The sequence below is a fragment of the Molothrus ater genome, chromosome 27 (genome assembly GCF_012460135.2).
Source record: "Molothrus ater isolate BHLD 08-10-18 breed brown headed cowbird chromosome 27, BPBGC_Mater_1.1, whole genome shotgun sequence".
In the NCBI taxonomy this organism is placed as follows: domain Eukaryota; kingdom Metazoa; phylum Chordata; class Aves; order Passeriformes; family Icteridae; genus Molothrus; species Molothrus ater.
In genome coordinates, this window is record NC_050504.2 from 103,995 (window position 1) to 131,818 (window position 27,824).

The following is a 27,824-nucleotide window of genomic DNA, read 5'->3' on the forward strand; positions in this document are numbered from 1 at the left end:
TGTGTGAAAAAACGTATATATTCAGCACGCACTCAGTACAGTATAGCAACAAAAGCTACCATAATTTCCTTAGAAAACCAACAAACCACCAACTTCAGAACAACCACCAAAACTTCCCAAATCCTCCCCACCCTAGAGCACTGATCCTCAGCCTTCTGGGCCCAACAAGGCACCAGTGGCATGTGACCCCAGCCCCACGCCATCCCTGCCTGACAAGGCACAGAGGGTGGTCCCAGATCTCTGGCAGCATCTCCTGCCTCAGCACCCAACTCCTCCTGTGGGGTCCGAGGTGCTGAGGGCGCTCCACCAGAGGGGCTGGGCCAGCATTTTGCTGGTGTGCTCTCCTGTGCAGTTATTTGAGGGACACACACATCAAAGAAAATGGGACAAGCTCTGGCTTACAGAACAGGGAAGCTGCACAGCGTCCCTGGGGCTGTACACAGCCCTAGGAATGTGCCACGGAGGAGAGGATTCCATCGCTGATCCTGTGGGGCTCCATGCTAGGATCACTGCAACAGTGTGCTTTCTGCTGGAGGCGGGGATGAGGCCGAAGAGAGGGAAGGAGTGGCATAGTGGTGGGGCTGGGAGCTGGCAGGGCCCTTGCCGCTGCACACAGAGGGGAGGTAGATTGGCTTTGGAGACCTCTTGCCTGGGAGGATGTCTTTGTGGACACCAGCTCGGTTCCTGGGGGAGGAGCCTGCTGCAGGGCCCTGAATCCCTGTGCTTGCCTTCTCCCAAGGCAAAGGTGTCTTGGAGCCTGTTCGTGCCGCTGGAAAGCTCTCAAACTTGTGCAGCAACTTCTCTCAAAACTTTTTAGCTCTGAAACTGCCACCACAGCTGCTGCAGGCAAAATCCCAGCAGCTGGGGACAAGCCCAGAGGTGACGGCAGTGACATGCTGGGCAGGAGGGACCCTGGCTCCCTCCTCTTGCCCACCTGGCTGGACCGCAACCCTGATCCCAGCCCCTTTCCCTGCCCTGCCACACCAGTCCTGCTGCCACCCCTGCCCCGTGCACCATGGGGATAGCATGCATGATGGTTTCCATCCTCCCCCCTCCCCAGATCCCCATCCCCAGCGTCCCCTCTGCCATTAGTCTTGCTGCTCGTTCATCTCCATGTCTGACACCAGGATGTTCTTCTCGGCAGATTCACTGGGGTTGGAGGTGGTGCGACTGTAGCGAGCACTCTCAAAGGCGCCCCGCTCTGCGCTCTGTCGGCGCTTGTACAGGAAGACAACGACCCCCAGCACGGTGCACAGTGCCAGTGTCGACAGCACAACCACTGCGATGGCTGTTGTGTTCTCTGGCAGAGCTGCAGGGAGGAAAAGGCTGTTGACAGGCAGACAGATGGCTCCTGTTCTCTGCTCAGCCTGCAGGAGAAGCTGAGGCTGGTGGGGCTCCAGCTAGACCCGTGTTTCTGGGCAGGGTGATTTAATCATAGAATGTCCTGAGTTGGAAGGAACCCACAAAGGTCACCAAGTCCAACTCCTGGACCTGCACAGGACACCCCAAGAATCCCACCCTGTGCCTGAGAGTGCTGACCAAACACTTCCTGAGCTCTGGCAGTCTTGGGGCTGACCACTGCCCTGGAGAGCCTTTTTCCCCTGTGGCGGGTCAGAGCAGGACAGGACTGGAATGAGATTAGCTCAGTTGGTTAAGCATGATGCTAATAACACCAAGGTTGTGGATTTGATTTCCGTATGGGTTACTTAAAGAACTGGACTCAATGATCCTTGATCCTGGTGGGTTCCTTCCAGCTCCGCATATTCTGTGACTCTGACAATCTGCTTTGGTGTTTTGTGGACATCTTGCTACTGGGCAGACCTCCTGGGGCTGGGCAGACTCCCTGGGTCTTTTGTGGTGTGTATGAACATTTAGCAGCTGCCTGGGATGGATCTTTGGGATCCTACCAGCAAACATGCTGGCCATCCCCCTGACTGACCAGGCAGTGTGGGCACTAGAAGGAGAGTCTGGCAAGCAGCTGGGCAGACACACACCTTCATGAAATGATGGCTCCTGCTGCTGAGGAGTCCTAAGTCAAGGCCAAAGTCACTTGGGAATGGAATTCCCCACCCATAAACCCCATTCCTTTCATTATTTACATAAGTCAGGCTGTGGCACAGGCTCCCAGTTCTGGTTTCCAGTCCCAGTACTATGCCCAGGCTGATGGTGCTACTCACCTGCTCTGGAAAAGCTGCTCTCCTCCACTGCAATGGCAACATAGACAGGTGAGTGCATAGCCACGACACCCTCCCATCTTCCCACAACCAGCAACTCTGGACCCCCACTCTGCACTGCTCCCAGTGCTGCACCACACAGGCAACAGGTGATGAATAGCTGGGGTGGTCCTCTGGCTCTGCTCTACCACTGTCCCACCAGCCTCATCCTGCCTCAAGGAACTGACGCAGCCAATGAGACACATTGGGCACAGCCCATCACTGAGCCCAATGGAGACCTGTAAACCCCAACACCAACCCATACAAGCCCCTGCACTGGAATTACTGAAAACATGTGGTTGGTGCTGCCACTGTGACAGTTCTGCCATGCACGACCCTGCCCAGATCCCAGCTCACCCTACATCAGCCCAGAAGCCTCAAGCAGCAGAGGGGGCCCTACCTCGGGGGATCTTGCAAATGACCCCCATGGTTACGTTTGTGCAGGAGCCTAGACGCCACACGCCGTTGCTGCTCTGGATCCAGTAGCAGCTGTTCTGGCTAAGCATGCTGGGCCCCGTGTCATGCTGGCCCCAGTTGGAGTAGTTCACGGCACTGTTGTCATGCCAAACCAAGGTGCCACCTGGAAAATGGGAAAATTAGGCTTAAGGAAGCTGAAGAGGACAGCCCACTTTTGCTCCAGTTCAGAAAGTACAAGGAAGTGTGACAGGGCTCTGGGAAGCCTGGTCTAGCAGAAGGTGGCCCTGTCCATGGCAGGGGGTGAGACTGGATTGGCCTTAAGGTATCTTCCAACCCAAACCATCCCATGATTCTGTGATTCTATGGTTCTATGGTGGGGCGGTGCGATGAGGAGGATCAGGGGCTACAGCGCACCTTCCTGAATCTGCAGGCTCCAGTGCCTTGAAGAAGGCTTTGGATTTCCTATCCCACCGAGCCAGAGGAGGGCACACGCAGTATGTCCAGCACAGCCTGAGACACTAGTGCACCTGGTCACACTATGGTATGAGCCCTCCTCACTGGTGCCACCACCAAGGGCTTCCTCTGCTCACCACAGACTTGGTGGGAGTTCATGGAGGTGCCTGAGTGAGTATCTCAAACCTCATTCCTTCCTTTGTACCTTTGGGGTTGAAGGTCATGCCCAGCCAGGCCCCCTTGGAAAGGCCCTCATACGCCTGGAGATGCTCCCACACAAAGACATTCTCCATTTCATCCTGGATGGACAACACTGTGCCGCCAACTGCAGAAGGAAGACTGTCATGGAGGAGCCCAGAACTGAGAGGACTGAGTTAGGGAGCAGCAGTGCCCAACAGGACAAAGTTCAGGACCCACCCATGAACCACATGACGACTGGGGAACCCTAACATGGAACAGCAAGGAGACAATGACTGACCAAGGCTGGACAGGGGCACAGGGACAAGGGGGCTCTGCTGCACCCACAAACATCCTGGGGATCCCACTCTTTTCCACTTACAAGGATGCATCACCCTCCTTTACCACCCCAGCTCCCTCATACCTTTCTGGCACCTCTTCATGGCATCCTTCTGCCCAAGAGTGATCTCCATGTGGAAGGTGTAGCAGTGGTCCCGGAAGGGGATCCAGGATGAGTCCTCCAGTGATTTGGGACAGCTGCCACTGTAGGTCCACTTGTGCATGCGAGGGTGACCTGGGAAGCACATGGTACATTAAAGGTGTGGTGGGGCACAGGATGTTGGGGTCCCAGAGCACACTGGGGCACCCAGACCCACAAGGACATGCTCCAGAAGGTCTCTGGTGGGATGCCATCTCTAACCCTTGGTCACACCCCACCCAGACTACCCCAGGCCCCCTGGCCAGCACCTGTTTGGAACTGACAGATGCCCCCCTGCAGCCTGGTGTCACAGCCAGCTGTGCGCCAGCTCCCGTCCGTGTCCATGTAGGAGCAGCCAGTGATCTGTTGGGGCTCCCCATCCTGCCAGTTAGTGTAGATGAGATTCTCCTCCGTCAGCCACGAGTAACTCCGGCCTCCCTGGAACATCACAGGGAGGAGGTGCCTGGGAGGCTGCTGTGATCCCTCCGGGGACCCGTGCCCCAGGTGCCTGCCCCCTTCCCTCACCTCATCATTGGCTAACCCAATCCAGAGTGGAGCCTGCAGGCTGCTGACGGCCTGTGTGAGGAAGGCCTGGCTGTAGGGGTTGGAGATGGTGGCCAGGGTGGCATTGAGGGTCTCGCAGAGCAGCAGCGCCTCGTGCCACCTGAGGGGTTTCTGCAGGATGCGGTAAGTGCTGTTGTGGTAAAAGAGGGTGCCAGTAGGAGAAGGGGGGAATGGTGCCTGCGCAGGGCTCAGGGCCGGGTCTGGAGGAGAAAAGAGACATGGTCAGAGGGCACGGAGGATGTTCCTGCATCCCAGGTGGGTCACCCTTTTGTCCATCCCTACCCAGGTCAGTCTGTCCCTGGCAGTATTGTGCTCGTTGCACCTGGCGACATCCTGGTGCAACTGGGAAGGGCAGAGGGACATCCTCAGGAATGACAAGCAGTGACACCCTAGCACCATCCCCACCTAGGAGCTGTCCACCAGGATGCACGACCCTGTGGGGACACACTGAGCCAGGTTGGTGTGCACAGGTTTGGGGCTGTCCCACAAAAGGCTGGGATCAGGGACCCACTCGCCTAAGTTAAGTCCATCTCCTCAAGCTAAACCCATTGCCCCAGGTTCCCCAGTCCCATCACAGCATGGGGCACCAGGGTGGCAGTGACAGATCCTCAGCCAAGAGAGCTGCGGTTGTCCCCTCATCCCCCTCCTACCTATGCTCCGCTGGCAGACATAGCCATGTTTCTCCTCCAGGCAGCTCCGGTCATCCCAGCGTCCCGTGAAGAGGGGGGGTGAGCCATGCCACACCACAACGCAGTTGGTCTGCACAGCCAAACCACAAGGTCAGCACTGCTCTTAGCACTGTTGTCCTACACAGCAGAGATTCCCATGCCAGAAACCCCCACCCTGAAGGGCTGCATCCTGCACTGCCCTTGGAGAGCCACCCCAGCCCACTAAATCTTTCCTTTTCCAAGGCTGGGCCTGGCACTGTGGGACCTTCCTGAGGGAAGGGGGTGCTATGGGGAATCTCCCTCACCGGCTTGTCATTGGGGCTGGAGGAGCTGCAGCCTGAGGGCTCTCCAGGTGCCCAGCTCACGTGCCGCAGCGGTTCCCCCTCCACCCACTGGAACTCCCCCTGGGCATCGTGCAGGCCAATCCAGAGGTCCAAGGAGATGTTGGGCAGCATGGATGTGATGAAGGCTGCAAATGACAGGTGAGATGCTGAGGACCACCCCTGGCAGACAGAACCCTGGTGGGGTGGTGGGGCAGAGGAGACCTACCCTGCTCCAGGGGGCTGGCAATGGTGGCCAGGATGGCGCCCTGGTTCTCACACAACTGCTTCGCCTCTGGCCACTTCACTATCTCGCCTTTGTTGTGGCCACTGAAGCTGAAACACTGCAGACGCAGGGGCACAGGATGGGCCAGGAAGTGCAGCTGACCCCAACCCTGAGCCTTGCACTGTCCCCACTCTGCCCCATTCTGCCACAATGGTCCTTCTCCCCTTCACAAGCTCATGCGGGCCAACCCCCAACCCCTCTGGCCCTTCCACATCTCTCCTGGCAAACCTGTGCGCACACCTCACCTTCACCACCCCACAGCATGTCTCCCAGCATCCCTGTAAATGCACCCCCCAGCACTCCCCACAAAACATGTGCAGGCATCTCCATCCTGCCATTTTGCAGCCACCCCCTCTGTGGCTCCGCAGGGCTGGTGGAAGACTAGGAAGTAGCCATCACCTCTCCATCCTGCCATCCCCTCTCCCATCCTGCTGTCCCCTCTCCCTCCAGTGGTACCTTGCTGAGGAAGGGCAGCCAGCCTTGGGGACAGCCCCCACTTGTGGCAGCAGGTACCGGAAAGAGGGAAGGCTTCACAGCTGTCCCGTTGCTTCGCTTGCAGATGTAAGGAAGCGCTGTCATGCACTTCTGGTCCCCCCAGTCCTCTGTGGGAAGGGACAGGCTGGGCATGATGCCCCTCTGCACCGGTACCAGTGCCCCAGCCACTCAGAGCCCCATGTGGAGCCCTGCCCTGCCCTCACCTCGGCTGGCTGTCATGTACACACACTTCCTGTCCTTGCTGATGGGCCGAGGCTTGCCTGGTGCCCAAGAGACAAAGTTGAGGAGGGATCCATCAGACCACCTGGAACAGCATCAGGAGGATGAGCAGTGACTTGGTGAATGGAACGACTTGAATGCCCTAACTGGGAGCTTTTTCCACCACTACCCTCTTGGGTGAGGAATCTCCAGCACAGCACCCCAGGATGAGACCCCTGAGATGCAGCTGCTGAGTCACAGCACTCTGAGATGTGGGGACAGTAGTGTGCAGGGACATAGTGGTATGGGGATGTCATGGGCACTGTAGGGTAGGGACGTCCAGGGATACAGTGGCTGTGACTTACTTGAACCTCCCGTCGTTCTCGTAGGTGTGCAGCCCAATCCACCAGTGCTGCTCCTGGCCCCTGGAGAACTGCACGCCCAGAGAGGACATATCAGTGCCCTTCAGGGACTGGAGAGTCTTTGGGGGCAACTGAGGCTGCCATGGGGATCAGACACCCTTCCCCAGCTTGCAAAAGCAAGGCAAAAAACATCACTTTGCTAAGCCCCAAACCCACCCCCAGGCATCAGGACCAGCCACCACATAAATCCATCATGACCCCAGCAAAGCCTAGCACCCCCAAATATGGTCCCTCCAGAAAAGGGTGAAAGAAGGCAAGGAAGAGCACCCACAAGGTAGCAGAGCCCATGGCCACTGGTGCCCTGGGAAGTTCCTGTCCCCTTGGTACCTTCTTCAGGTTCTGGCCTAAGAAGTGCAGCTCGGCCTTGCTGTGCACTGATGTCAGCTCAGCCTGGAACCAGCTGCAGATGCGCTTTGCCTGCAGCCACGTTGAGTGGTGTTCAAAGAACTTGTATTCGGCCTCCTGGTACTTCACCCACTCTTTGCTGCCTGCAGGCACAGACCAGATCTCACACTGAAGCTGACACCCCTGCCATGGTCACCCTGACAGGACACCCACATCCCTACTGGGCTGCTTTGCTTTTGTCCCTCTCCTGCAACGGAGCTGCAGTGGGATGCCTGGGTTCCCCTCCCTCCCACAACCCTGCCCAGGATCCATCCTCCTCTTAATAACACTGCATCAGACACCCATTGAAGACATCAGGTGGTCTATGCATGACCCAAAGTTGAGCCAGGAGAGGCTGAGGTTGGATATTAGGAAAAGGTTCTTCCCTCAGTGGGTGGTCAGGCACTGAACAGGCTCCCCAGGGCAGTAACTATGGCTCCAAGGCTGCCAGAGCTCAAGGAGCATTTGGACAACACTCTCAAGCACAGGGTGGGATTGCTGGGGTGCAGGGCCAGGAGCTGGACTCAATGGTCCTTGTGGGTCCTTTCCAACTCAAAATATTCTGTGAACTGTGTCAAAAGCCTGTGGCTAACACACCTTGGGTTGTGATCTCTGGCTCCTTCACATCGGCACCTGGAGAAAGGGCAAGAGAAGGTGTCAGTGGGGTGCAGGCTGGGATGCTCCCATGGATGCTTCTCTGCAAACCATCCATGGGCTACAACAGCAGGATGCCCCTCCTGAATTCCCCCAGAAGTGACAGTACTTCTCCCAGTCCCTGAATTAGGAATCACCCACCCTCCTCCCAAGGATTCCACCCTAAAGCCCATGCTCCTCCAGGTCAGTCACAGCTGATGGTTTTGGGGACCCCTTTGCCAGTACCTTTGGGCAGTTTGCAGATCCAGTCCAGCTGGGCTTCACACTGCATCGGCATCCACTGCAGGGAGGCCAGATCCAGCACTGTGCAGCTCCGTATGTCATCATCATCATAGTTGCTGCGGTCAAAGTTGTGGTAGAAAAACTGGGGGTTGAGAGAGATGGGCAGTGTTGGTCCTTTCCACCAGCACCAGATTCGTCCCTCCCACAACTCAAATGCCCCCTGGACTCACCCCCAGCCCGTCGCTCCACCTCCAGCTCTGGTCCCCAGCAGGGTTCCGCCGGTTCAGGCCAATCCAGAACCAGTGCTGCTCATGGAGCTCCGGTTCTGACTCCCTATGGGGACCCAGGGAGACATGTGAGTACACAGCCCCCTTCCAACCAGAGGGGTTTATACTTATATGCAAATATATATTTATAATCAAGGCTTTTTCTGTTTGTTTTCAAAGCCTGCCATCCCCACATACCTGAAGATAGGAACTGGGATAACAGGCATGCCATCTCACGACTGGAGCTGCTTTAAACCCAAGCTCCATCCCCAAATTACACTGAACTTCCTGCGCATCTCCCACATTAGCCACACCAACTGATGCACCTTCTGTACACCGGTCTGTGCTCAGAGAGATCCATCCATCCATCCATCCATCCATCCATCCATCCATCCATCCATCCATCCATCCATCCATCCATCCATCCATCCATCCTTCCACTCACATGTGCTAGACCACCAGGAGGGCTGTGGGCTTGTGACAAGCACACACCAGCAGTGGGACACACACTGATGCCCCCAGCCTCTCACCCAAAAATCTTGTTGAGGGTGTTGGCAACAAAATGCTCCTCCTCATAGCTGCCTAGGCTGAGCAGCTGGGCTCCCAGCTCCCGGCAGAATTCCTGTGCAGCGATCCACGTCTTCTTCTCTTGCAGCTTTTCAAAGTTGAATACCTGGGAAAGAAAAAACCCACAGCATGGGGGGCTCAACAGCAGAACAGGAGCAGAGCCCTGTTCCAACCTGCAGGCAGCCATGTCCCAGGACACAGTGGTGCCATCCAGCCCCAGCCAGGGTTGTGGAGTGCCTCTTGCAAGCACCAAAATGTGCCCCTTCACTCCCCTGCACTGGGGAGGCACGTGCATCCCCACACCAACCTGTCCAACCCCCCTTCACCTTGTAGCAGTGACGAAGCTTGGGGTCGGAGCTCCATCCTGGGGGGCAGGTGGCAGTGAGGCTGGGCGTGGGGAAAGGACTGGGCAGTTCAGGATTGACTGGGGTGCCCAAGTTCTGTCGACAGATGTACTTGGCCTTGAAGGTGCTGCAGTTCTTCACCTCCCACAGCCCCATGGAGCTGCCGGTGGCCAGGGCCACACATCCACCCTTGTTGTAACCTGGAGTGCTCACGAGAGCAGGGGAGATGCCAGCCTTAGAGTTGGACTGTTCTGGGGGGCAGTGCCAGCCCTGCCCTCCAAGAAGGGGGAGTCCTCATCCCACCCCCATCCCTTACCGGGCTGGTTGCGGTTCCAGTGAGTGTATGTCACCTCATCACCGCTCAGCCAGTGGAATGCGCCTGTCTCATTGATGTCCTGCAGAGCTGTCCAAAAATACTCCCCATCCCAGCCATAGATGAGACTGCTCACATATGCCTGCTCGAACCTGAAGGAACAGTGAGAGTGGGATCGTCCACTGAGACACTGAGCTGCCCATGATGCTCCAGCCCTTGGAAGTCACTTCCTTGCAGGGCTTGTTTTGGGGCAAATCCACCACCACTGGCATGGCACTGACCTGTTGGTGATGGTAACCAGCGTGGAGCTGTAGTCAGAGCACGTCTTACGGGCGTCACTGTAGGGGACACGGTCCTCGCCCAGCCAGAAGCAGGATGGGCTGTGCCACTTCCAGCCCTGGGGACAGGTGACAGGGAGGATCCACCACTGCCCACCTGGACCTCCCCAGAAGGATGGGAGCAATCCCAGGGCACGAGAGCAATATCCCAAGTTCCCCACCATCGCCTCTGCCTTCTCCTGGGAGGTCTCCTGCCCCCAGCTGCCCCAGCTTGATCCCACTCAGCTTTGAGCTTCAACAAGCCCCTGGCCCCAGAGGACATGGCTACAAGGGAAAACAAACACCCAGGCAGCTTCAAAGCTGGGGAAACAGCTCTCCCTGCCAGTGTCAAGCCCCGGCCAGGGAGCAGGCAGGGGAACACAATCCTCCTCTTTACACTGCAGGACTGAGTCCAAAGCGAGTACCACCGCAGTCAGCTTTAATCCCCCGCCTTGTTGATGTTGGAGTCTCTCCGGGGTTGTCTGTTTTCTGTCAGAGCAGGGACCAGGGTGGCCCTGGGGGTGGCAGCGGTGGTGGCAGAGTCGGGAGGGACATGGGGACTCATCTGCAAGAGGGGACACACACCCTTCACAAGGGTGAAGTGGCTCAGCCAAGGAGCCAAGTGGCTCCAGGCTCACGGACCCCCTGGAAGGGGGAAGCCTCACTAGGGTTCTACTCCTGGGTCCCCTGGGCATTGGAAGGACAGTGGGGGCACATGCCATATGCAGTGTCATCAGCACAGTGGGGAAGGAAGCAGGAGAGCAGCTTTGGGAAATGAAAACAACCACAAATCCCAGTTTTTCCTCCAAGTTCCTGCTCCTACAGCCTTTCTCCGAAGCTAGCAAATCCAGGTGCAGACTCATAAGCTGGGTCCCTCTGGAACAGCATGGATGCAACTGAGCAACAAAGAAAGGAGGCCTGTCCTGGGACAATGCAATGTCCCCAGATGGGTCCCCAACCAGCATCAGCCTCAGCACCCCTAATACCCCAAGGGTGCACTCCCACATACAGCACCACAAGTCCCTGTGATCTAAAAGAGGACCAGGACAGGATCCCCAACCTCAAGTGCTGCCTCCAGCTTCCAACTCCAGTGTGCCCCCACATCCCTCCTGATCTGCCTTTACCATTGCCCAAACCTCTATACTTCATTGCTTCCTTTTTAAGGCTGTTCCTGAAATAAAGGAGATTTTTTAAAGGGGAAAAAGCACCAAGGCCACCTTGAAAAACCAGCGCAGTGGCTGGAGTGGATAGAACAGAATGCCTGAGCAAGATGTGCCTCCTCTCCACCAGCTTCTGCCTCTGGGTGGCAAAAGTCCTCACTGAGGATGAGTAAGTAGAGGAAGGATAGTTCTTGGTTCATTTCTCCCTTGCATTGGTTCATTTATCCCTCACAGCTCGTTTCCCAGCGCATCTCTGCTGGGCACCCAAGGCCAAGCTAAGACTGAGGCTGGAGAGCCAGGAGGGAGTTAAATCTCAACAGGGAGGCCTCAGGACCACTTTGGGGACACACAGATACATGGCAGCAGAACTCTGCAACTGAGTGTCTCATCCCCAGTACCTGTGGACAGACACGGAGGCTCTTCCAGCTATGTCTGGCCGCCCTCAAATCTGGCTCTGCATGGCAGCTCTTCTGGCTGCTGTGCTCCCCCAAGCTCTGGCATAGCCAAGCAGCTGCTTGAAATGGGGCAAGGACATGGGAGGAGCCCAGCAGCACCTCTGGGAGCTGGCCCGGAGTGGCTGCTTGCTAGCCAGGGCGCAAGCATGCTGGCCAGCTCTGAAAGGCTGGGAGAGGTTCAAGAGCCACGCTGCTGCCAGACTCAGCGCTTGGAGGCTTTGCAGAGAACTACAAAAACCACTTCCCAGCAAGCGTGGGAACAGGCTGGCTTCAGCCCTGTGCAACGGCTGGGGAAACCGAGGCAGGGCACAGGATGAGTGAGAATCTGCTGGTTTAGTGTCCCCAAAATGCCCATGCCCTGCCTGGAGGAGGCAACCTGCCATCTCGTCGAGGCACAGGGCTGGCAGCCACCTCCATCCTGCCAGGCTCCCACGTGCTCCTGTGTTTTAGCACAAAAAGAGGGAAGGGGGGATAAAATGAACATCCCTACTGGCAGCCAAGGCTGCCTGATAGGGAAGAGTCTTGGACAATGTGCCCAGACACATGTGTTTTGAGTCCCAATTTCTTCCCATGGACTCCTCTACCATGGCAGCAAGGGGCTCAGCAGCCCCAGAGTGCTCCAGCTCAGCAGCACTCAGGCACAGACCAGCTGCTCTGGGTGCTGCTCATCGGGGCTCCCCAAAATGGTTTTAGGGAAAGGTTCCCTTGAAGCCTCAAGCACCATGCAGAACCGTGGAGCAGCCAGAACTACTGCTGCCCCATGTGCCCCTTACCTTTCGGCACCCGTGGTCATCCTCCTCCTTCTCCTGGCTCACCCGACCAGGCTTTTTGCAGATGGAGGGCAGGGTCTGGTTACAGGGGCTGTCATTCCACCTCCCTTCCTGCAGGATGGTAAAAAAAGTGGCAATGAGCCCATCTGACAGCCTGGGGAATGTCCCAGTCCCTTCATCCCTACATTCGGTCCAAAGACTTTACTTCCCTACACCAAATCCCCAACGATGATGAATGAGATAGGTTCCTCCCATCCCAATGGCTCAGATGAGCTAGTCTGAACCCAGCTGGAGACACTCCCTGAGGAATGCCTTCCTCAGCAATGAGGATGCTGCAGTGCTCCCTGCAGAGGTGCAGGATAACTCCCCATCCCCTCCAGGTTCTCACCGGTCCCCAGATGGTAACACAGTCCTCCAGGCTGTCACGGAAGTTGTTAGGCTCAAAGGGGTGCCAGTACGTGAACCTCACAGGTGTCCCATCTGACCACTCAAAGTTCATTTGCAGCTTGAGGTCATTTAGGCCAATCCAGAGCTCCTCCACATCTGCCAGGATAGGAAGGGAGGGAGTGAAGTTCGCTCCTCCTGGCTGACCCTGTGCAGAACCCCCCATGACCTCAGCCCTCATGATGGAACTGGTCTCTGCACCAGCACCTGCCAAAACCCACTCAGGGCTCAGCTCTGAACTCCTTGTGCCAGTGGACAGGAGAGGGCAGGACAGGGCAGGGCAGCTCCTGCCTGCAAGGATGGACCCCTGGAGTAGGAAATTACAAGGATATGGACCCCCAGAGTGGGAAACACACGGACATTTCCCTGCAGCTTTCAGAGTGGGGCTAGCAGTATGGGAGTACAAGTTCAGGACTGCAAGCTCAGGTCCAGTGAACTACTGGTTTTCAACCATTCCTTTCCAGCACATCCCAGTCTGCTCCCAGCCTAGGGGCAGCAGTGTTTCCTCTCCTTCCTCCACTCTCCTATACCTCCTTGCTGGCCTCCTCCAGCAAGTCCAGCAGGATTTTTTTTCCCATCTTTTCCTACATTAACTAGCTGGGACTAGCACTATTCCCAGCTGCAGCTGTGTAGTTTTGACTTAGCACTGCCTGCTCTGGGAACAGCTTTTACATTTGCTGGATGGAGGATGCACACAGATTATAGTCTCCTCCAGGGAACACAGCACCTCCCAGCCTGGGACCTCCGCTCCCTGCACAAGCACAAAGTCAACTCTGCAGCCTCCAGCACATCCAGGTACTTTTCCATGGACCACATAAGCCAGGAGAGGGTCTGCTGGCACAGAAAGCTCCTCTTACCTTGCTTGATCTCCTTGGTGACAAATTCCAGCTCAGAGAGTGTGTGGATGCTGACCAAATCACCCCCGCTCCTCAGGCAGGTCTTCTTCGCCTCCTGCCAGCTCTTCTTCTCTCCTACCAGCCGGTAGCAGTTGGACTGGAAGGGCTGCCAGCTGGGCTCACAGTCCACCTTCACCTCTGACCACGAGTCTGGCAGGACACAAAGCAGCCTGAGGGTTCCTGCCCAGCTATCCAGCCCTCTCCTTGGCAGGGAAAGGACCGCAGTCCTACAGGTGCTCAGCAGGCGAAGCCAAAGCCGCAGTGGGAAAGCCACGGCCAAAATATAATAGGCAGTGCAAGGTGTAGGAATGGTCTCTTCAGAGCTCCAGGGACAAAACAAAATCCCTTCTGGCTGCAGAAGAATGCGGACAGAGCAGAGAGCATCCCCTCCCCTGGGGACCACGGGGACAAGCTGCTCTCCACCCCTCCCTTACCACCCAACCTGGAATGGCATAAAGCACTTGGAAATGTTCCTTGGGGATGACTTCTCCTAAATCTAGGGAGCTCAAGCCCTGCTCTGCACACCTAGGACACCAGCAAGCTGAGGATACCGGGGGCACCTATATGGGCAGCATCCCCTGACCAGGCTGGAGTGGGAGCACCAGATGAGTTATAGAGCTGCCCATTCCCAATGCTGGTCATCCCCTGCTCACCCGCCAGGAAGGGGTCAGCCGTGGCGTTGGGCTTCTTCTTGCAGACGTAGGGGAGGGCGATGCCACAGTCGCGGTTCTGCCATCCCCCGGATGACTCGGTGCGAATCACCCCGCAGTTCTCCTCACTGGGGTTGTCGGGCTGGTCTGGAGAATGGGATAAGGAGGGGACAGGCTACTGGGGATAAGGAGGAGTCAGGACAGAGCCACCAATGCAGCTCTCCCGGCTTCAACACCATTAAAACCCCTTTTATTTTGTTATTTTGCATGACAAAGACATGACCCCTGGATTATTTATAGCACCCAGGATTATTTATAGTGCCTCAATGCACAAGAACCCAAAGGGTCACTGTTTTACCTGGAAATGTCAATAGCAGTCAAGGGGTCAAAATACCAGACCTGAACTTCTCCCACCTGTCCTCAAACCTACTCCAAGAGTATCACTGTTTTCCCCCAAATGCCTTTCGGTGATGGCATCAGGCATGATCAATGGGCCCTCTTCCCTCTGAGTACCCCAGGGTTAGGGATGGGTGTCTGCAGCTGGGAACCATTCCTCAGCCACACTCCAGCATTAAGCAGGGATGCAGCAACCCACCAAACAAGGAATGACAATCCACGTTATCCACAGGGTCAACGAGTGTTTGCAGAGGGCCAATTCCCCCTTAGCATCCTGTGTCCCTGCTCCAGCTCCACAGATGTCCCAGGCTGTTACACAGGCCCCTGGGGCTCTCTGTCCCCATGCAGCAAGGGAATACCCTGCAGCAGCCTGGGCCACCTCCCTTGCCATGGAGCCACCTCTGGTGATCACTGGGTGTTCCTCAAACCCCATCACCACCACAACCTCCCCTGTCTCACCATTCTCCCAGTTGAGGTACTTGAGGGGTGAGTTGTCTGACCACTGCCAGCCTCCATTGATGTCCAGGTCATTCAGGCCAATCCAGAGCGTGGAGCTGTACCCAGTCAACAGACCTGGAGCCAACACAGCCAGCGGGGCAGAATCAGTCCCCCAGCCCAGCTCAGTCCCCAGTTTGTCACCCCCCAAACCTGGGGCAAGCAGAGCAAACTGGCAGTGGCAATGCCCACATTGCCATCAGCTCTGCTCCAGATGAGGAGTACACAGATAGGCTGCCAGAATCTCACCATTGATGTAGGTCTGCTCATGGATCTCTGTGATGCTCAGCAGGTTGGCCCCTTGCTGCTCACAGCTATTCCAGGCTTCCTGCCATGACAGGGTCGACTGGAAGTTGAACTGGTAGCAGCTGTTTGTGAGGTGGTCCTTGTCCCAAAAGGTCTCACAGTCATTGCCTGTGGGGATGAGCAGGGTGAGCACCCAACACAGACACAAGAAAACCCCCAATAAACCCCAACAACATGCTGCTCTGGCACTGCAGACTGCTCGCAGAGGGAGATGAGAAGCCTGGAAGTCCCTAAGAGGGGACTTGGGGTTTTTGCTCTTTTCCATGGGATGTGTCCCTCTACTTACTCTTTATGGGGCAGAAGCCCCACCGCTCATCCTTGCCATAGTCCTGGGTGGTGGCACACCAGAGGTGCCCATCCTCCCGTCCTGTGCTGGTGCACTCGTGAAACCACTGGTTGTCGTACTTGAAGGGGATGGTGCAGGGCTTCCCATGGGAGTTGCCCTGGATGGTGTAAATTTCTGAGGGAAAAGAGGAGGCCTTGCTTGAGGATGTGTCTATGGGGGCTGGAGAGAGTTTGGGGTGAGGGCTGCAGGTTGGCCCAGTGTGGGGGGCTATGCGGTGCCCGGAAGCTTCCCACTCCCCATCGCCCTGATCCTGCCTGGTTCTGCAGCCCCAACAAGCTGGGACTGCACTTCCCAGGCAGGACCTAGTTGCTGCAGCACCACAGCCTCAGCTCACATTTTGGGGTTGGTTTGAGTTACAGGAAAATCCTAATGCCCAAGGAGGCGTTACCAGAGTAGGACATGGAGCACAGATCTTCCTCGGTGCCATACGTTCTCCACTGTGAACCATGCACCTGGTCCCCTCTGTCCAGGGAGGAATTGCCCAGACAGGCACCTAGATGCTGCGAGAGCTGCTCCCCGAGCCCACGGCAGCTCCAGCGCATGTTGACTGACTCGCGGTCGCACTCATAGGTGGCCAAGAGGTGCAGCCCTGCTGTGGCATTGGTCCCATGCCATGATACTCCCAGGCACTGCATGGCCCCCACATTGAAGAGGCGATTTCGGGAGACCCATTTCCACTGCTGGGCTGGGGAACTGGCGTTGCAGCCCTTGGCCAGTCGCACCAGCGAGTCCTTGGTCTCCAGGCAGCCCTGCGTGCCCGTGTTGTAGATGAGAAAGACTTTGGAGTCTGGGGAGAGAACAAATGGAAAGGGTGAAAGCATCGTTGGGTAAGATTCAGTATGTGCCATGCATGGCCCTGACTCTTGACAGGATATTCTGGCTCTGTGCAAAGCAAGTTTTGGCATGCATCCCTGGGCACAGCACATGGGATGCTGGGGACCACCACTTCCCTTCAGCACTGACTCAGGGTTTGCCCCAGTGCCTATTCCCGCTGGTAGGCTCTGGGCAGAGTGACACAGGTGGGTGTCTGTATCCACTGTGGCATCACCAAGGCTGGCTCCTGGGCATCGGACCCAGCACAAAGTGCTCACCCACTCTAACTGAATCGTTAGAGCTGTTCAAACTGACCTCCCATGGGCAGCAGTTGGCTGCAGCATTCCCAGGCATTGCCATGATGCCAGTGATGAGAAGCCAATGGCTTTGGCACCAGCCATCTTCTCCAGGCAGAGAAAAACAGAGCAGGGAAATAGCGCATCCATCACTGCTATGTGTGTCTGGGGACCTGCTAAAAACTATGGAGCAAACAGGAACTGCTGGGGAAGGTCTCCCATCCTGTGAAGGAAAATGCCTGCACAGCCCGTCCCAGCAAATACAAAATGTCATGTCAGGACCCTTTGGAATCCCAGCCCACGCATTGGGAGGCGGAAGCCAAGTGAGGGGAATTGCTGCCAGCAAACAGAGGTGCAGCCGATGAGGGAAGACAGGCCAAGATCAACCCTAACTCCACACACATCCCACAGTCCTGCCTGCTGCCACGGGCCAACCATGATTCCCCAAAAAAATTCCCTGACCCCCACCATGTGACTTTATCCCAAAACCTGCATAAAACAGTAAATCCCAGACATTATGCTGGGACATGCTGCTCCAGCTGATGTATCAAGTTTAAAAGACACTTTATTTCTTCAAATGAATGTTTCTAAGCTAAAAAGCCACCTCAGGGCTTGTCACTGTCTCTTCTTATCTCAACACCCCAGCAAAAATCTTCCTAAAGCACCACATCAACACCACCACTTTTGTTGTTCTTTGTTATAAAACATCAACTTTTTTTCCACCACAAACATTCACCAGAAGTCCAAGTGAACTCACGGGCCCCACTATATTTAGCTTTGGTTTGCTTTGGTTTTTTGCCACTGTATGAATTTTTTGGGCTGAAAAGGTTTTCATTTCCTATATCCCCACAACCTCACCCTGCCCCAGCTCGGTTGTTACAGACAGCTCCTGCACATTCAAGCAACAAACACGTTGGTTCACAGAACTTTTCCGCCCTGTGTATGAAAGGAAAAAAGAAGCGGAGGAAGACAGACATTTCCATTTCTTCTGGGAGTTCCAGCATCGACCCAGCTTTGTGTCCAAAATTATGTCAGAGGCCCCTTCCCCAGCCCAGATGACATTTTTTTGATTATGTCAAATGAACAAAAGTGAATCTTGTTTGCAGGGCTTTATTTAATTTTAAACATTTATTTAGTATTTAATTAATTTAATAAAATTAAATTTTATTTAATGAATTTATTTATTTCATGTTAATAAAACATTTCATTTCACTGAAAATATTTCTAAAATCATGGCAAGTGAGAAAATAAGCAAAAATCTAGACAGGGCTGATTCTGGCTGGCTGAAGCTCAGGCTCCTTAAGCTGGTGCTGGTGTTTCTCCAGCTGGAACTGGCCTGATCCCGACCTGGACAGTGGGAGACCAACTCATCTCCCACCAAACACCTTCTCCCCATGCCAGCACCACCCAGGCTACACCCAGCCCATTCCTTTCCCCTTCCCACCTACAGTGAGTGCAGTGAAGCCCCTCCAGCACCAGGGCTATGGGGGTCTATAAGCAGGTTTGGGTGATGTAGCATCAGTGCTGTGACCCACTGGAGAAGGATGAGGCCTCCCTGGGGCCTGATACCACTGTGGCTCCTCTGCAAGGAGCCAAACACAGTGCTTTGCTCCTTAGAACAGAAAAGCTGCTCTACTATCAGCATCACCGCAGAGAGCATCAGCAACAGGACACCTGTGAGCCCTGTCTTGCAAGAAAAAATTAATATCAGGTTGGAAAAGCACTGAGCAGCTCAGGAATCGGTGTCAAGGTGCTCAGTGCCACACTGGGGCTTGGCAGCACCATGCAAGGGCCACACTCACCACTGGTCTTGCAGTGGCACTGCATTCAAGGAAGCCATCCAGACTGGAGGGGGCAGGCCTGGGGCCAGAGAAGCACAAAATACCATTTTACTCTAAAAAGAGAAGAGCTGGAAGTAGGAAATTATAGGCTACGGGATGTGGGCAGCCCTTGCATTCTGCAAGCAGCTCGGCCCATTGGCTCAAAGAAGGCAGGAGAGGCCACGCAGTGTGTCCCCAGTGTCAGCTGGGCCATGGAGGAATGGGAAAGCTCCAGCACCAGCTCAGCCCTGGCATCCCCCTCAGCTCTTCCAGCAAAACTGCTCGCTATGCACTGCTGGGGAGGAGCTGGGGGGGATGACCCGCATTGGCTCAACACCAGGCAGCAAAGCTGTGTTTCATCAAAAATACACCTTTCTTTCCCTAATTTCTATGGAATTTGGAATTGACTGGGTCCATCGTGTCCATGACATTGGCAGTGGTGCTTGGATAAGCTCCTGGGCACTGAAAGGAGCATTCAGCATTCCTGAGCCCAGGATACATGTTTAGTTGGGTGGGAGGAGGCAAGTTTGGATCAATGAATCCCTTTCCCCAAGCTGGTATTCTGCAGAGCAAACCCAATCCTTGCAGGAGGTGACTCCAGAGGAGCATCCCAAGGAGACTGGGAATGTCCCCATGCCTTCCAGGACCTGCTGTCCTGCTCTACCATCAGTAGCCATGGCACAGCTATGGCTGACTCCTTTCAGAGATGTTCCTCAGGTTTTGGTACCCATCTGTGGACCTGAAATCACACAGGCAGAACTTTCCAAACGCCCCCCAGTTATGCAAACCAAATCACATCAACACCTACAGATCCTTCCCAAAGAGGGGCTTCCGCTGGCACAGGACAAAGAGCACTGGAAAACACAATCCTGCTGGATGATCTGCCTGAAATCACCAAAATTAAACCAGGGCTGGTATTGGGACACTCCATCCCTCCCTCCTGCATCCTCCCTCTTTTGAGCAGGGCCAGCTTGGAGCAGCTCTAACCCATCACATTCTGGTCCTCCTCCTCTGTGGAGGACTTGTGAAAGCAAAGCAAAATCCCACACACTTCCATCAAGGATGGTGTCTTGCTCCAGCCATGCAGCCACTGGGATGCTGCCTTCAGCCTACTGGAGGGATCACAGAAAGCAGCTGGTGCTACAAGGCAGTGTGATGGTGGGGACAGGGGGAACTGGGACTGAAAGCAGGACACTGGCTCTGCCAGCAGAAACACTCTCCTCACCCATGTGGGAAATACTGGGTGCTCATGCCTGAGCACCACAGGAGACACTGGCCTTGGCACCGGTGGCTGAACACTGCAGGGATGGAGAAGCTGCCATCTTTTGAGGCAGCTCTCAAGGGAGCTTTTACACCCTGTGCTGGCTCCAAGTTTTCTCACTCAAAAAAAGCAAGTTCTTGGCCAGCAGGAAGCCTGAACTGAAGGAACTCAGCTCAACCCTTTCCACAACAGCTTTACCATCCTCAAGCAAATATGGAAAACTGCACAAACTTTCAGCTGTTTTGGGGACTGTGGGCAGCACTGGATGAGAGAGGCCACAAGGACAGTGGACAGAGAAAGCCCTGCAGCACAGCATGGATGGGCATCCTTGGCATCACCCAGCCCCAAGCACATTCCAGCTCAGCCACCCACAACACCCAGAGCATCCCTACTCCATTGCATTTGTCACCCTCCTATCACCAGCAGGGAGCAAATTCAAAAAAGGACCCCAGCCCCAGTTATCCTGGACTGGAGCAGCTCCAGGGCTCTGGCTTCAGTTACAACTGAAAGCAAATGCTGTCCCCAACATGTCAGTGCTGCGAGGCTCTGATACCACATCCCTGCCAGCCCCTGCCACCTCTCTGGCTCCTCTGTGAGGGTGATCATGGCACCGTGTGATGGCAGAGCCCCTTGCAAACCTCTGGAACTCAGCCCTGCCCTGCAGCTGCCCTGGGAAAGGTGCTCCCTGCCCTTGTTCTCACTCAAGGTTCCCCTTTATGTGGGATGTCCCAAAAAATACAGCTCCAAGTTGCTTGTGCAGGAGTCTGAACACCTCTGGAGCCACAGGGACAGATCCCTCTCGGAGATTCCTGTGCTGCAGACACACACTGGATATGATTTGCTCCAAACCAGCCGGTAAAGGCAGCAAAGCCTTGAAGCCCACAAGGTGCCCTAGCCATGCCAGCAAACAGGGCTCCACTGGCACTCTGAGACTCATGAGCTCCCTCAGGGGCTGCAGCCCTCTGTGCTTACTAACACCTTCATTTGGATTTGTGAGCCCAGGAAAAGGTTTTACCTGTAACGTCCTGCAGCAAGAAACCCACCCTTCACTTGCAAGGTGAAGAAAGGAATCCCCCTTTCAGCCTGAACCTCCTCATGTAATGTTTCTCACCTGCCAGCAAATAGGGCATAGCAGCCCCAAGCCACCTACTCCAAACCACCATCTTTTCAGCCCATTTTTGCAACCCAAGGGTGAACAGTGGCTCTGAAACCCACACGGCCCTGATGAGTGGAAAACTGTGGGATCTGGGAACTCATTCACAATAAACACGGTGGGGATGCACCAAGTATGGGGGAAAGATCAGCAGCAGAGAAGAAAAATTCCCCTGGCATTAAAAAAATAACATAGAAAAATATGACCAAAAAATGCAGTCAGGCTGGAAGAGCTGGGGATGTTCAGCCTGGAGAAGTTTCCGGGGAGACCTTAGAGCTCCTTCCAGTGCCTAAAGGGGCTCCAGGAGAGCTGGACAGGGACTTTGGACAAGGGCCTGGAGTGACAGGACAGTGGCTTTAAGCTGGAGGAGGGCAGGGTTAGACGGGAAGAAATTCTTCCCTGTGAGGGTGGAGTGGCCCTGGCACAGGTTGCCCAGAGAATCTGTGACTGTCCCACCCCTGGGAATGTCCAAGACTGGTTGGATGGGGCTTGAAGCAGTCCATACTAGTGGAAGGTGCCCCTGGGTCTTTAAGGACCCTTTCAACCCAAGCCGTTTTGGGACTCCATAAAGAAACAAAAATCATTGCTCATGGAACACCGGAGAGTTTCACCTGACAGAGCATCAGCTGGGCCCAGCTTGCACAGCCCTGAGGAAGAGAAGGAACTGCTGGAATGGGGAGACACCAGCCCAACAATTCACCTTCCAGTGACATTTGGGAGGGCAGGACCCCAGGACTGCCCCTGACCATACCCAGACAGTTCTGCTGAGGGATACACCAGGGTCACAGAGAAGTCCCAACTCCATCTTGAATTTCATATTACTGGACAAATTATTCCTCTGGAGGAAAATCCTCTTGCTGGAGAGAAGTTGCCAGCAAAGTCCAGCTCCAGCAGTCAGCCCAGGCATGGCTGATGCTTACAGTCTTGGTGTGGAGAAGAGCAAAAAGCATAGCCACTGCCACGAAGAGCGCCAATTTTTGGCCACAGGAAAGAAGCCTGTGCATCCTTCTATGATCTGGGAATGGGAAACAGTGATAAAAGCATCAGCTGTGCCCATGGGAGCTCCCAACAGCAGAGCTTGAGCATCCCTGCTGCCAGTGATAACGGGACACGAGAGCATTCCCAGCCTGCAGGAGGGACAACATGGCTCTACCTCACCCCCAGCTGCCTCTGACATCAGTAACTCCATGCAACTCCTTAGAGAGGAACTTCAGACCAAAAAAAAAAAAAAAAACCAAACAAAAAAAACCCCAAAAAACCAAAAAAAAAAAAAAACGGGAAGGAAATGCCGTTCTGGCAGGCCCAGGACACGTCTGGCTCAAGAAAGTCACCAGTCCTGTCTGCTCCTGAGTTGAGAGGAGACACAACCCCCACCCCTGACACTCCTAAAATAGAGGTTTACAGCAAATGAGCAATGATGCCCAACATCTCACAGCATCACTCAGCACAGCACAACCCTGAGGCTAGGCTGGGGCCAGACTTGCCAGAAGCAGCTCTGGGTGCTCCAAGCCAAGCTCCAGAATAAAAGAGGGTGGTTGTTGTTCTGTTTTAATAACAGACCTCAGGGAGTTAAGGATCTCTTGCTACAAAGAAGAAAGTGAAGCTTCTGATAGTCTGGCTATGGAGGGTATGGAGAGGCTGGATGTGCACTTGGAGCTGAGAAACTCCTCTTGGTTGGCCCAGCAGACAGAGAGAAACTGTTGTTTATATGGTAGGAGCTGTATGTGATGAGCTCCTTACTTGGCTACCTACCACCCTGCTCACTCCTGCTGTCTCATAAAGGCCCCATACTTCATTTCAACCTCTCTGCACACATTAAGAAGCCCATTCTCCCAACATCCTGCCTGGGTCACAGATGAATGAATGCATTCCAGAAGGGATGCCTGTCCCTTGGCAGCCCAAGGGACTCACCACAGCAGTGGCCACAAGGGAGACAAGAGCCCCAGAATCTGCCCTCCAGTACCCAGCAAAGGACAGAAGGATGGAAATTTTCTCCAATTTCTCCCTAGACCTGGCCCAGGCTCCAGCCCTGCAGCAGCTGCATTCACCCAGAGGTTCTGACTCCCAAGGAATGCAGGGACATGAAGGCAGCACTATCCTTCGAATGGGCTCCAGCCAGGATGGAGGAGTGCAATGGATTCCACCAAGAACATAGTGGGAGAGGCAAAGGCTCTCTCCCAGGATACAGTGGTCACTCACTCCTGAGCACTGCTCTAGCCCCAGATCCTCTGGCTGTCCCCATTCCCTCAACCGCCAGCACCCCAGAGCCCCAGGACAGCAAAATGGTGAGTGGTGTGATGTGACATGCAGGACAGCCCTGACATGTCCTCATAGACAGGGTGCTTCCAGCACAGTTGGCAGAGGACTTATCAAATGTTTCAAAACTACTAAAGAAACTCCCTCCAAAATGATGAAAGATCCATAGATTTCTTCTCTATTGTTTTTCCAGTACCACTCCTAATGTTACTTCCCTGAGCAGTGGTATCACTGTCTCTGGACAGGGGCACCCCTATTCACCAAACCTAAGCACATTCACACTACCAGGGGCAGTATCTGGTGTCCCACATACATATATATTTTTTAATTAAAATTATGTTTACCATGAAACTTCCCACCAGCTGCCCCTTATCTGCCTCATGCCCAGCACTTCCAGACCTGGCATTACTGGGGTAATGGGGCAGAGCCCCAAGCTGCCATGTTGGGATTCAGACAGAGGAATGGGAAAAGCTCAATCTGTCCATTCCACCTATGCACCATCCTGCAAACAAGGCTGTTTTACGTGGAAAATCCCATATGCGTCCGTATTGCGACATCACCAAGTGCAGCGGAGAAGTGGAGGAAGACAGACATCCCCATTTCTTCTGGGAGTTCCAGCATCGACCCAGCTTTGTGTCCAAAATTATGTTAGAGGCCCCTTCCCCAGCAGTATAATTTCCCCATGGAAATTATACTGGAAAATACTCTGTGCCCCCTGAAACCACCAAACCTTTGCTCCCAGACTAAAGAGTGCTCCCAGGAATTTGCAAATCAATCCACTAATCATCTTCTAATCCTTAAGAAATTACAGATGGGCTCTTTAACAACAAGAGCATCTGTGTGGGTCTCTTTTGGGCTGCAAGCAATCTTAGGAATGAGAAAAATGTTGATGCTCTTCGAGCTGTGCACAGTTCAGATTAATTAAAATCCTGCTCCTCACTGCACGTGAAGAAGCAAATTTTACAAATTGCTTAAACAACCGATCAGGAAATGCTGGCTTAGGCTGGGTTGGAGTGGGTGGGAGGGCAGCTACCACTCCCCCTCCCACTCAAGATCCAGCCACATTCATGGAGCTGAGCAGAGCATGATGATCAAGTGTGCAACACTGGGACCTCTGGCAGAGCTGGACCAAAGCCTTCCCTTCCCTGCTCCAAGCACCCACCAAGTCAATGGGACCAGAGCCTCTTGTGATGGATTATCATCTGGAAAAAATTATTTACTACAGAGGGATGATAACACCCTCAGCACACATTTGTTTTGATTTTGGGGCAAAATGTTTCCTTGGAAAACACTTACGGAAGTAATACTTAAAGAGAGTGCCTCTGCCTGCAGGGAAAGGTGCAAAATCCAGCCAGAGAGAAAACGAAACCAGAGAGAAAAATCTGCAACGTGGCTTTAACCATCACCAAGACCTCAATGCCTGAAAATGCCTTTGCACACACTGTCAAGGAGCACCTCCCCATGGGAAACCACCTGGGGTCCCCATACCAGCTGGGTGGCTTTAGGGGAAGAGGACAGTTTTGCAGTTGAACAGTTTTGCACAGAAGGTTAAATTAAATCTCTTTTCACTCTTGTCATCCCCATCCCCAAGCCTGCTGCCACGTCCCAGTGCTGCTGTGGCTGCAAATGGTGGGGAGGTGAGCTCTCCTCTGTCCCTTGTGCCCTGCCAGGTTCCAGCTCTGACCCCTTTTCCTGCTCCCAAACAGTCTGAAGAAGATCGAGATATAATTTCTTGGGACTGCATTTGCCATGCAACAAGCTATTTCCATTATGAAAGGGGAAAATGGGGGGGAAATTCATGTAAAGGCTGCTCTATTTGCTCTACAGGCTGTAAATTCTTTCCAGGTCCCTTTTGCATTCTCTCTTACCCCACAGCTGACATGGCAGGACCTACACTGAGCACTGGATAGGTGGGAAGTCGATCCAGCACCAAGTCCTGGCACTGAGATAAGGAACTTGTCCTCCCTGCAGCCATGGCAGGATGGCAGCTGCTGCCTCAGTTTCCCTGAGAAGGTATGCGGGTGCCCACACAACACTGCACAGATGGGTGAACTGAAGGAGATATTCCAGCAAGGAGCCCCAAACCTCCAGCCAAGAGCTCTGCTCCACCTTTCTGGCTATCCTGGAGGTGAGGGTTTGGCACAAACCTCTCAAAGAAGCAAGAGCTCCCCAGGGGAATCAATGCTTGTCTGCTGGGCTAGCCCCCACTGAAAGTGTCCTTGTGAACAAGGAACTCTGGGGACTATTCCATCCTGATCCCAAACTCCCAGTAAGGATCCTCTCTGAGCTGCAATCCAGGCTGGTGCTGGGGGATCCTGGATGTGGCACCTCCATTGGTGCCATCCTCTGCCCCCTTCATCCATCAGGTCTGAAAGAGGACTGATCCAGGGCAGGAGCAGCTGAAAGTGGGGATGGGGAGGAGAAAGAGCTGAGGGTGCTCAGCACCAGCAAGGCATGAGTGACATGGCCCTGCGGGCTGGCGGCCGCTGAAAGCCGCCTTGTTCCTCGCCCAGGCCCAGCATGGGGTCGGCTGCCACCGCTCCCGCCCCACGGCCGGGATAGAGGTGCCTCTGTCCTCAGAATTGCCAGACTTGGATCCCACTGACATTTTTTGGGATGAAACAGCCAGAATCAGCCCGTAAAGGCAGCAGAACCTTGCTGAAATGAAATAACTCCCTAAAAGCCCACAGAAGGAGGAATTCACGGCCCTCAAGTAAATTATGGGGAGGTCTAACAGGAATTCAGCTGTGAGAAGTCCAGCTGAGATGTCTACAAACAGCAGCAAACCCTGACCACTCTTCCAAGTGCCCCAGGGTACAGGGGTCTCCTTTCCCATTGCTTCCTACTTTCTCCATCTCCCAGCCAAGCAGTTTCTCCTCTGATGCCAGAACCGACCCCTTGCTTGGCATGGGATTGCTGCCCACTGTCATCAAGTCCATGTTTGCCCCTTGAGTGAGGCATCTCAGCCCCAGGCACTGTGAAACTGAGGGGAGAGGGGAAAGCCCTGGAGGGGCAAGGGGAGATGGGAGAGGGGATCAGTGTGTTCCTATGCTGCTGCTTCCAAATCTGCTTTGGATTTGCTAAATGTGCTCTGACAAAATAGGCCAAGGGATTACAGTTATTTTCGGGCAAAAGTAGCCAATTATGCTCTTTTCAAATCTTAACATTTTCTGAATAGAGCCAAAATAATTCAAGGAAGTCCCAAAAGCAGTTCTTTAGTTCTAGGCTAGACTGTCTTGGGATGAAAAGGGTCTCCAACGGCAATTTCAGGGGCCATGAAGAGGAGCCTCCAGTGTCTGGCTCATGTGCCTTCACAAGGTTAAAAAAAGGTAAAATACAACCCGTTGAATTTACTGTGAAGACTTACTAGAAGAAAAAAAAAGTTTGCAAATACACACTTGGACCCCGATCCGATCAAAAAAAGATTTTCTGAAAATCTTTTTCATAAGATTAACACGTCGGGAAAGGGGAGTGGGTCAGGATGGGAGAGGGCGGCAAGCTCCAACAAACGCCTTCGGCCCCTTCCCGACCTCCCGCTCCGCGAACTGCCCTCCCCGGAGACACAAAGGGCCGGCGAGGGGCTGCGGAGCGCAGCGGGCCGGCGGCCGCCCTAGGCCCAGGAGCCCCCCTGGCCCCCCTCGCGGCCGCGGAAGCGTTTCCGCCGGCCTCGGCCGGCGCTGCGTGGCTGCTCGGCGCGGGGAGTTAAACTCAAGAGTGATAAAAGGGAGTGAAAACGCGGCGGAATGGGAAGAAAACAGGGTGCGACCAAACTGCAGAAAACAAAACGCGGCGGAAGGCACTACGACCGGAGAGGGATGGAGTAAAACAAACCGTAGTAAAAGCAAATAAAACATTCCGCGAGGAAATAAACCACAGCGATGTGATCCGCGTTAGAGCGAGGCGGCCCCCCCCGCCCTGCGCGCCGCCGCCGGGGTCCCGCCACCCCCTCCCCGGGGGAGCCTGGGCGGGGGGGCGTCCCCCAGCCCTGGTCTGGCTCCTCGACGTGGTTTGGCTCCTCGCCCCCCCTTTTCCCCCCGATAAGAAAACTCGGGAAAGTGGAGGGAGGGAGAGCGCGGTCCCACCTGGGTGCGCAGCGCCGAGCACCAGCTGGAGCCCGAGGAGGCAGCAGAGGAGGCAGCAGAGGGGGCCGCGGAGGGGGGGGCACAGCGGGGAGCAGACGGGCCGCGGTCCCGCTGAGCCGCGCCCCATCCCCGGCGCTGCCCGCTCCGCTCCGCTCGGGCCCCTCCTGCCGCTCCTGCCGAGCCGGGAACGCGGACGGGGAGAGGGGCGAGGGGAGGGGGAGAAGGAGGAGAAGGAGGAGGAGGAGGAGGAGGAGGAGGGACGCGAGCAGGAAAGGGAGGGAAGGGGGGGGGGGGGAGGCGGGGGGGGGAGGGAAGGCGGGGGGGGGAAATGTTACAAAATAAAATAAGAAAAAAAAACTGAAGCGTGCTCGCCGGGCTCAGACACTGCGTCAGCAGACCGGGGTCCGGCCCAGCGGCGGCGAGAGAGCGGGGCGCGGCCCCAGCCCGGGGGGGCTCCGCCCGCTGCA

The 27,824-nt window shown here is 55.0% G+C and overlaps 1 protein-coding gene across 1 annotated transcript; it reads right to left on the minus strand.

The window, feature by feature from the left end:
* On the minus strand, window positions 1–27,576 carry MRC2 (mannose receptor C type 2). The gene is made up of 30 exons (XM_036398906.2): window positions 27,358–27,576; window positions 16,065–16,463; window positions 15,617–15,790; window positions 15,274–15,438; window positions 14,989–15,102; window positions 14,137–14,280; window positions 13,445–13,633; window positions 12,532–12,686; window positions 12,147–12,254; window positions 9,723–9,838; window positions 9,445–9,593; window positions 9,111–9,328; window positions 8,748–8,890; window positions 8,182–8,284; window positions 7,955–8,093; window positions 7,673–7,708; window positions 7,019–7,179; window positions 6,635–6,702; window positions 6,275–6,375; window positions 6,033–6,178; window positions 5,520–5,634; window positions 5,276–5,439; window positions 4,953–5,061; window positions 4,264–4,502; window positions 4,008–4,176; window positions 3,685–3,834; window positions 3,289–3,408; window positions 2,614–2,793; window positions 2,178–2,204; window positions 1–1,309 (listed from the first exon to the last, which is right to left on the minus strand). The coding sequence occupies exons 1-30, from the start codon at window positions 27,482–27,484 to the stop codon at window positions 1,089–1,091; spliced, it is 4,449 nt and encodes a 1,482-aa protein (XP_036254799.1). The 5' UTR covers window positions 27,485–27,576; the 3' UTR covers window positions 1–1,088.
* Window positions 27,577–27,824: the final 248 nt, after the last annotated feature.

Coding starts and splice junctions, on each gene's coding strand:
- MRC2 (XM_036398906.2), bottom strand. CDS start 27,484: ATGGGGCGCGGCTCAGCGGGACCGCGGCCCGTCTGCTCCCCGCTGTGC. Junction 12,255..12,531: donor GTGTTACCATCTGGGGACCG/GTGAGAACCTGG, acceptor ACCATCCTGCAG/GAAGGGAGGTGGAATGACAG. Junction 2,205..2,613: donor CATTTGCAAGATCCCCCGAG/GTAGGGCCCCCT, acceptor TTGCCATTGCAG/TGGAGGAGAGCAGCTTTTCC.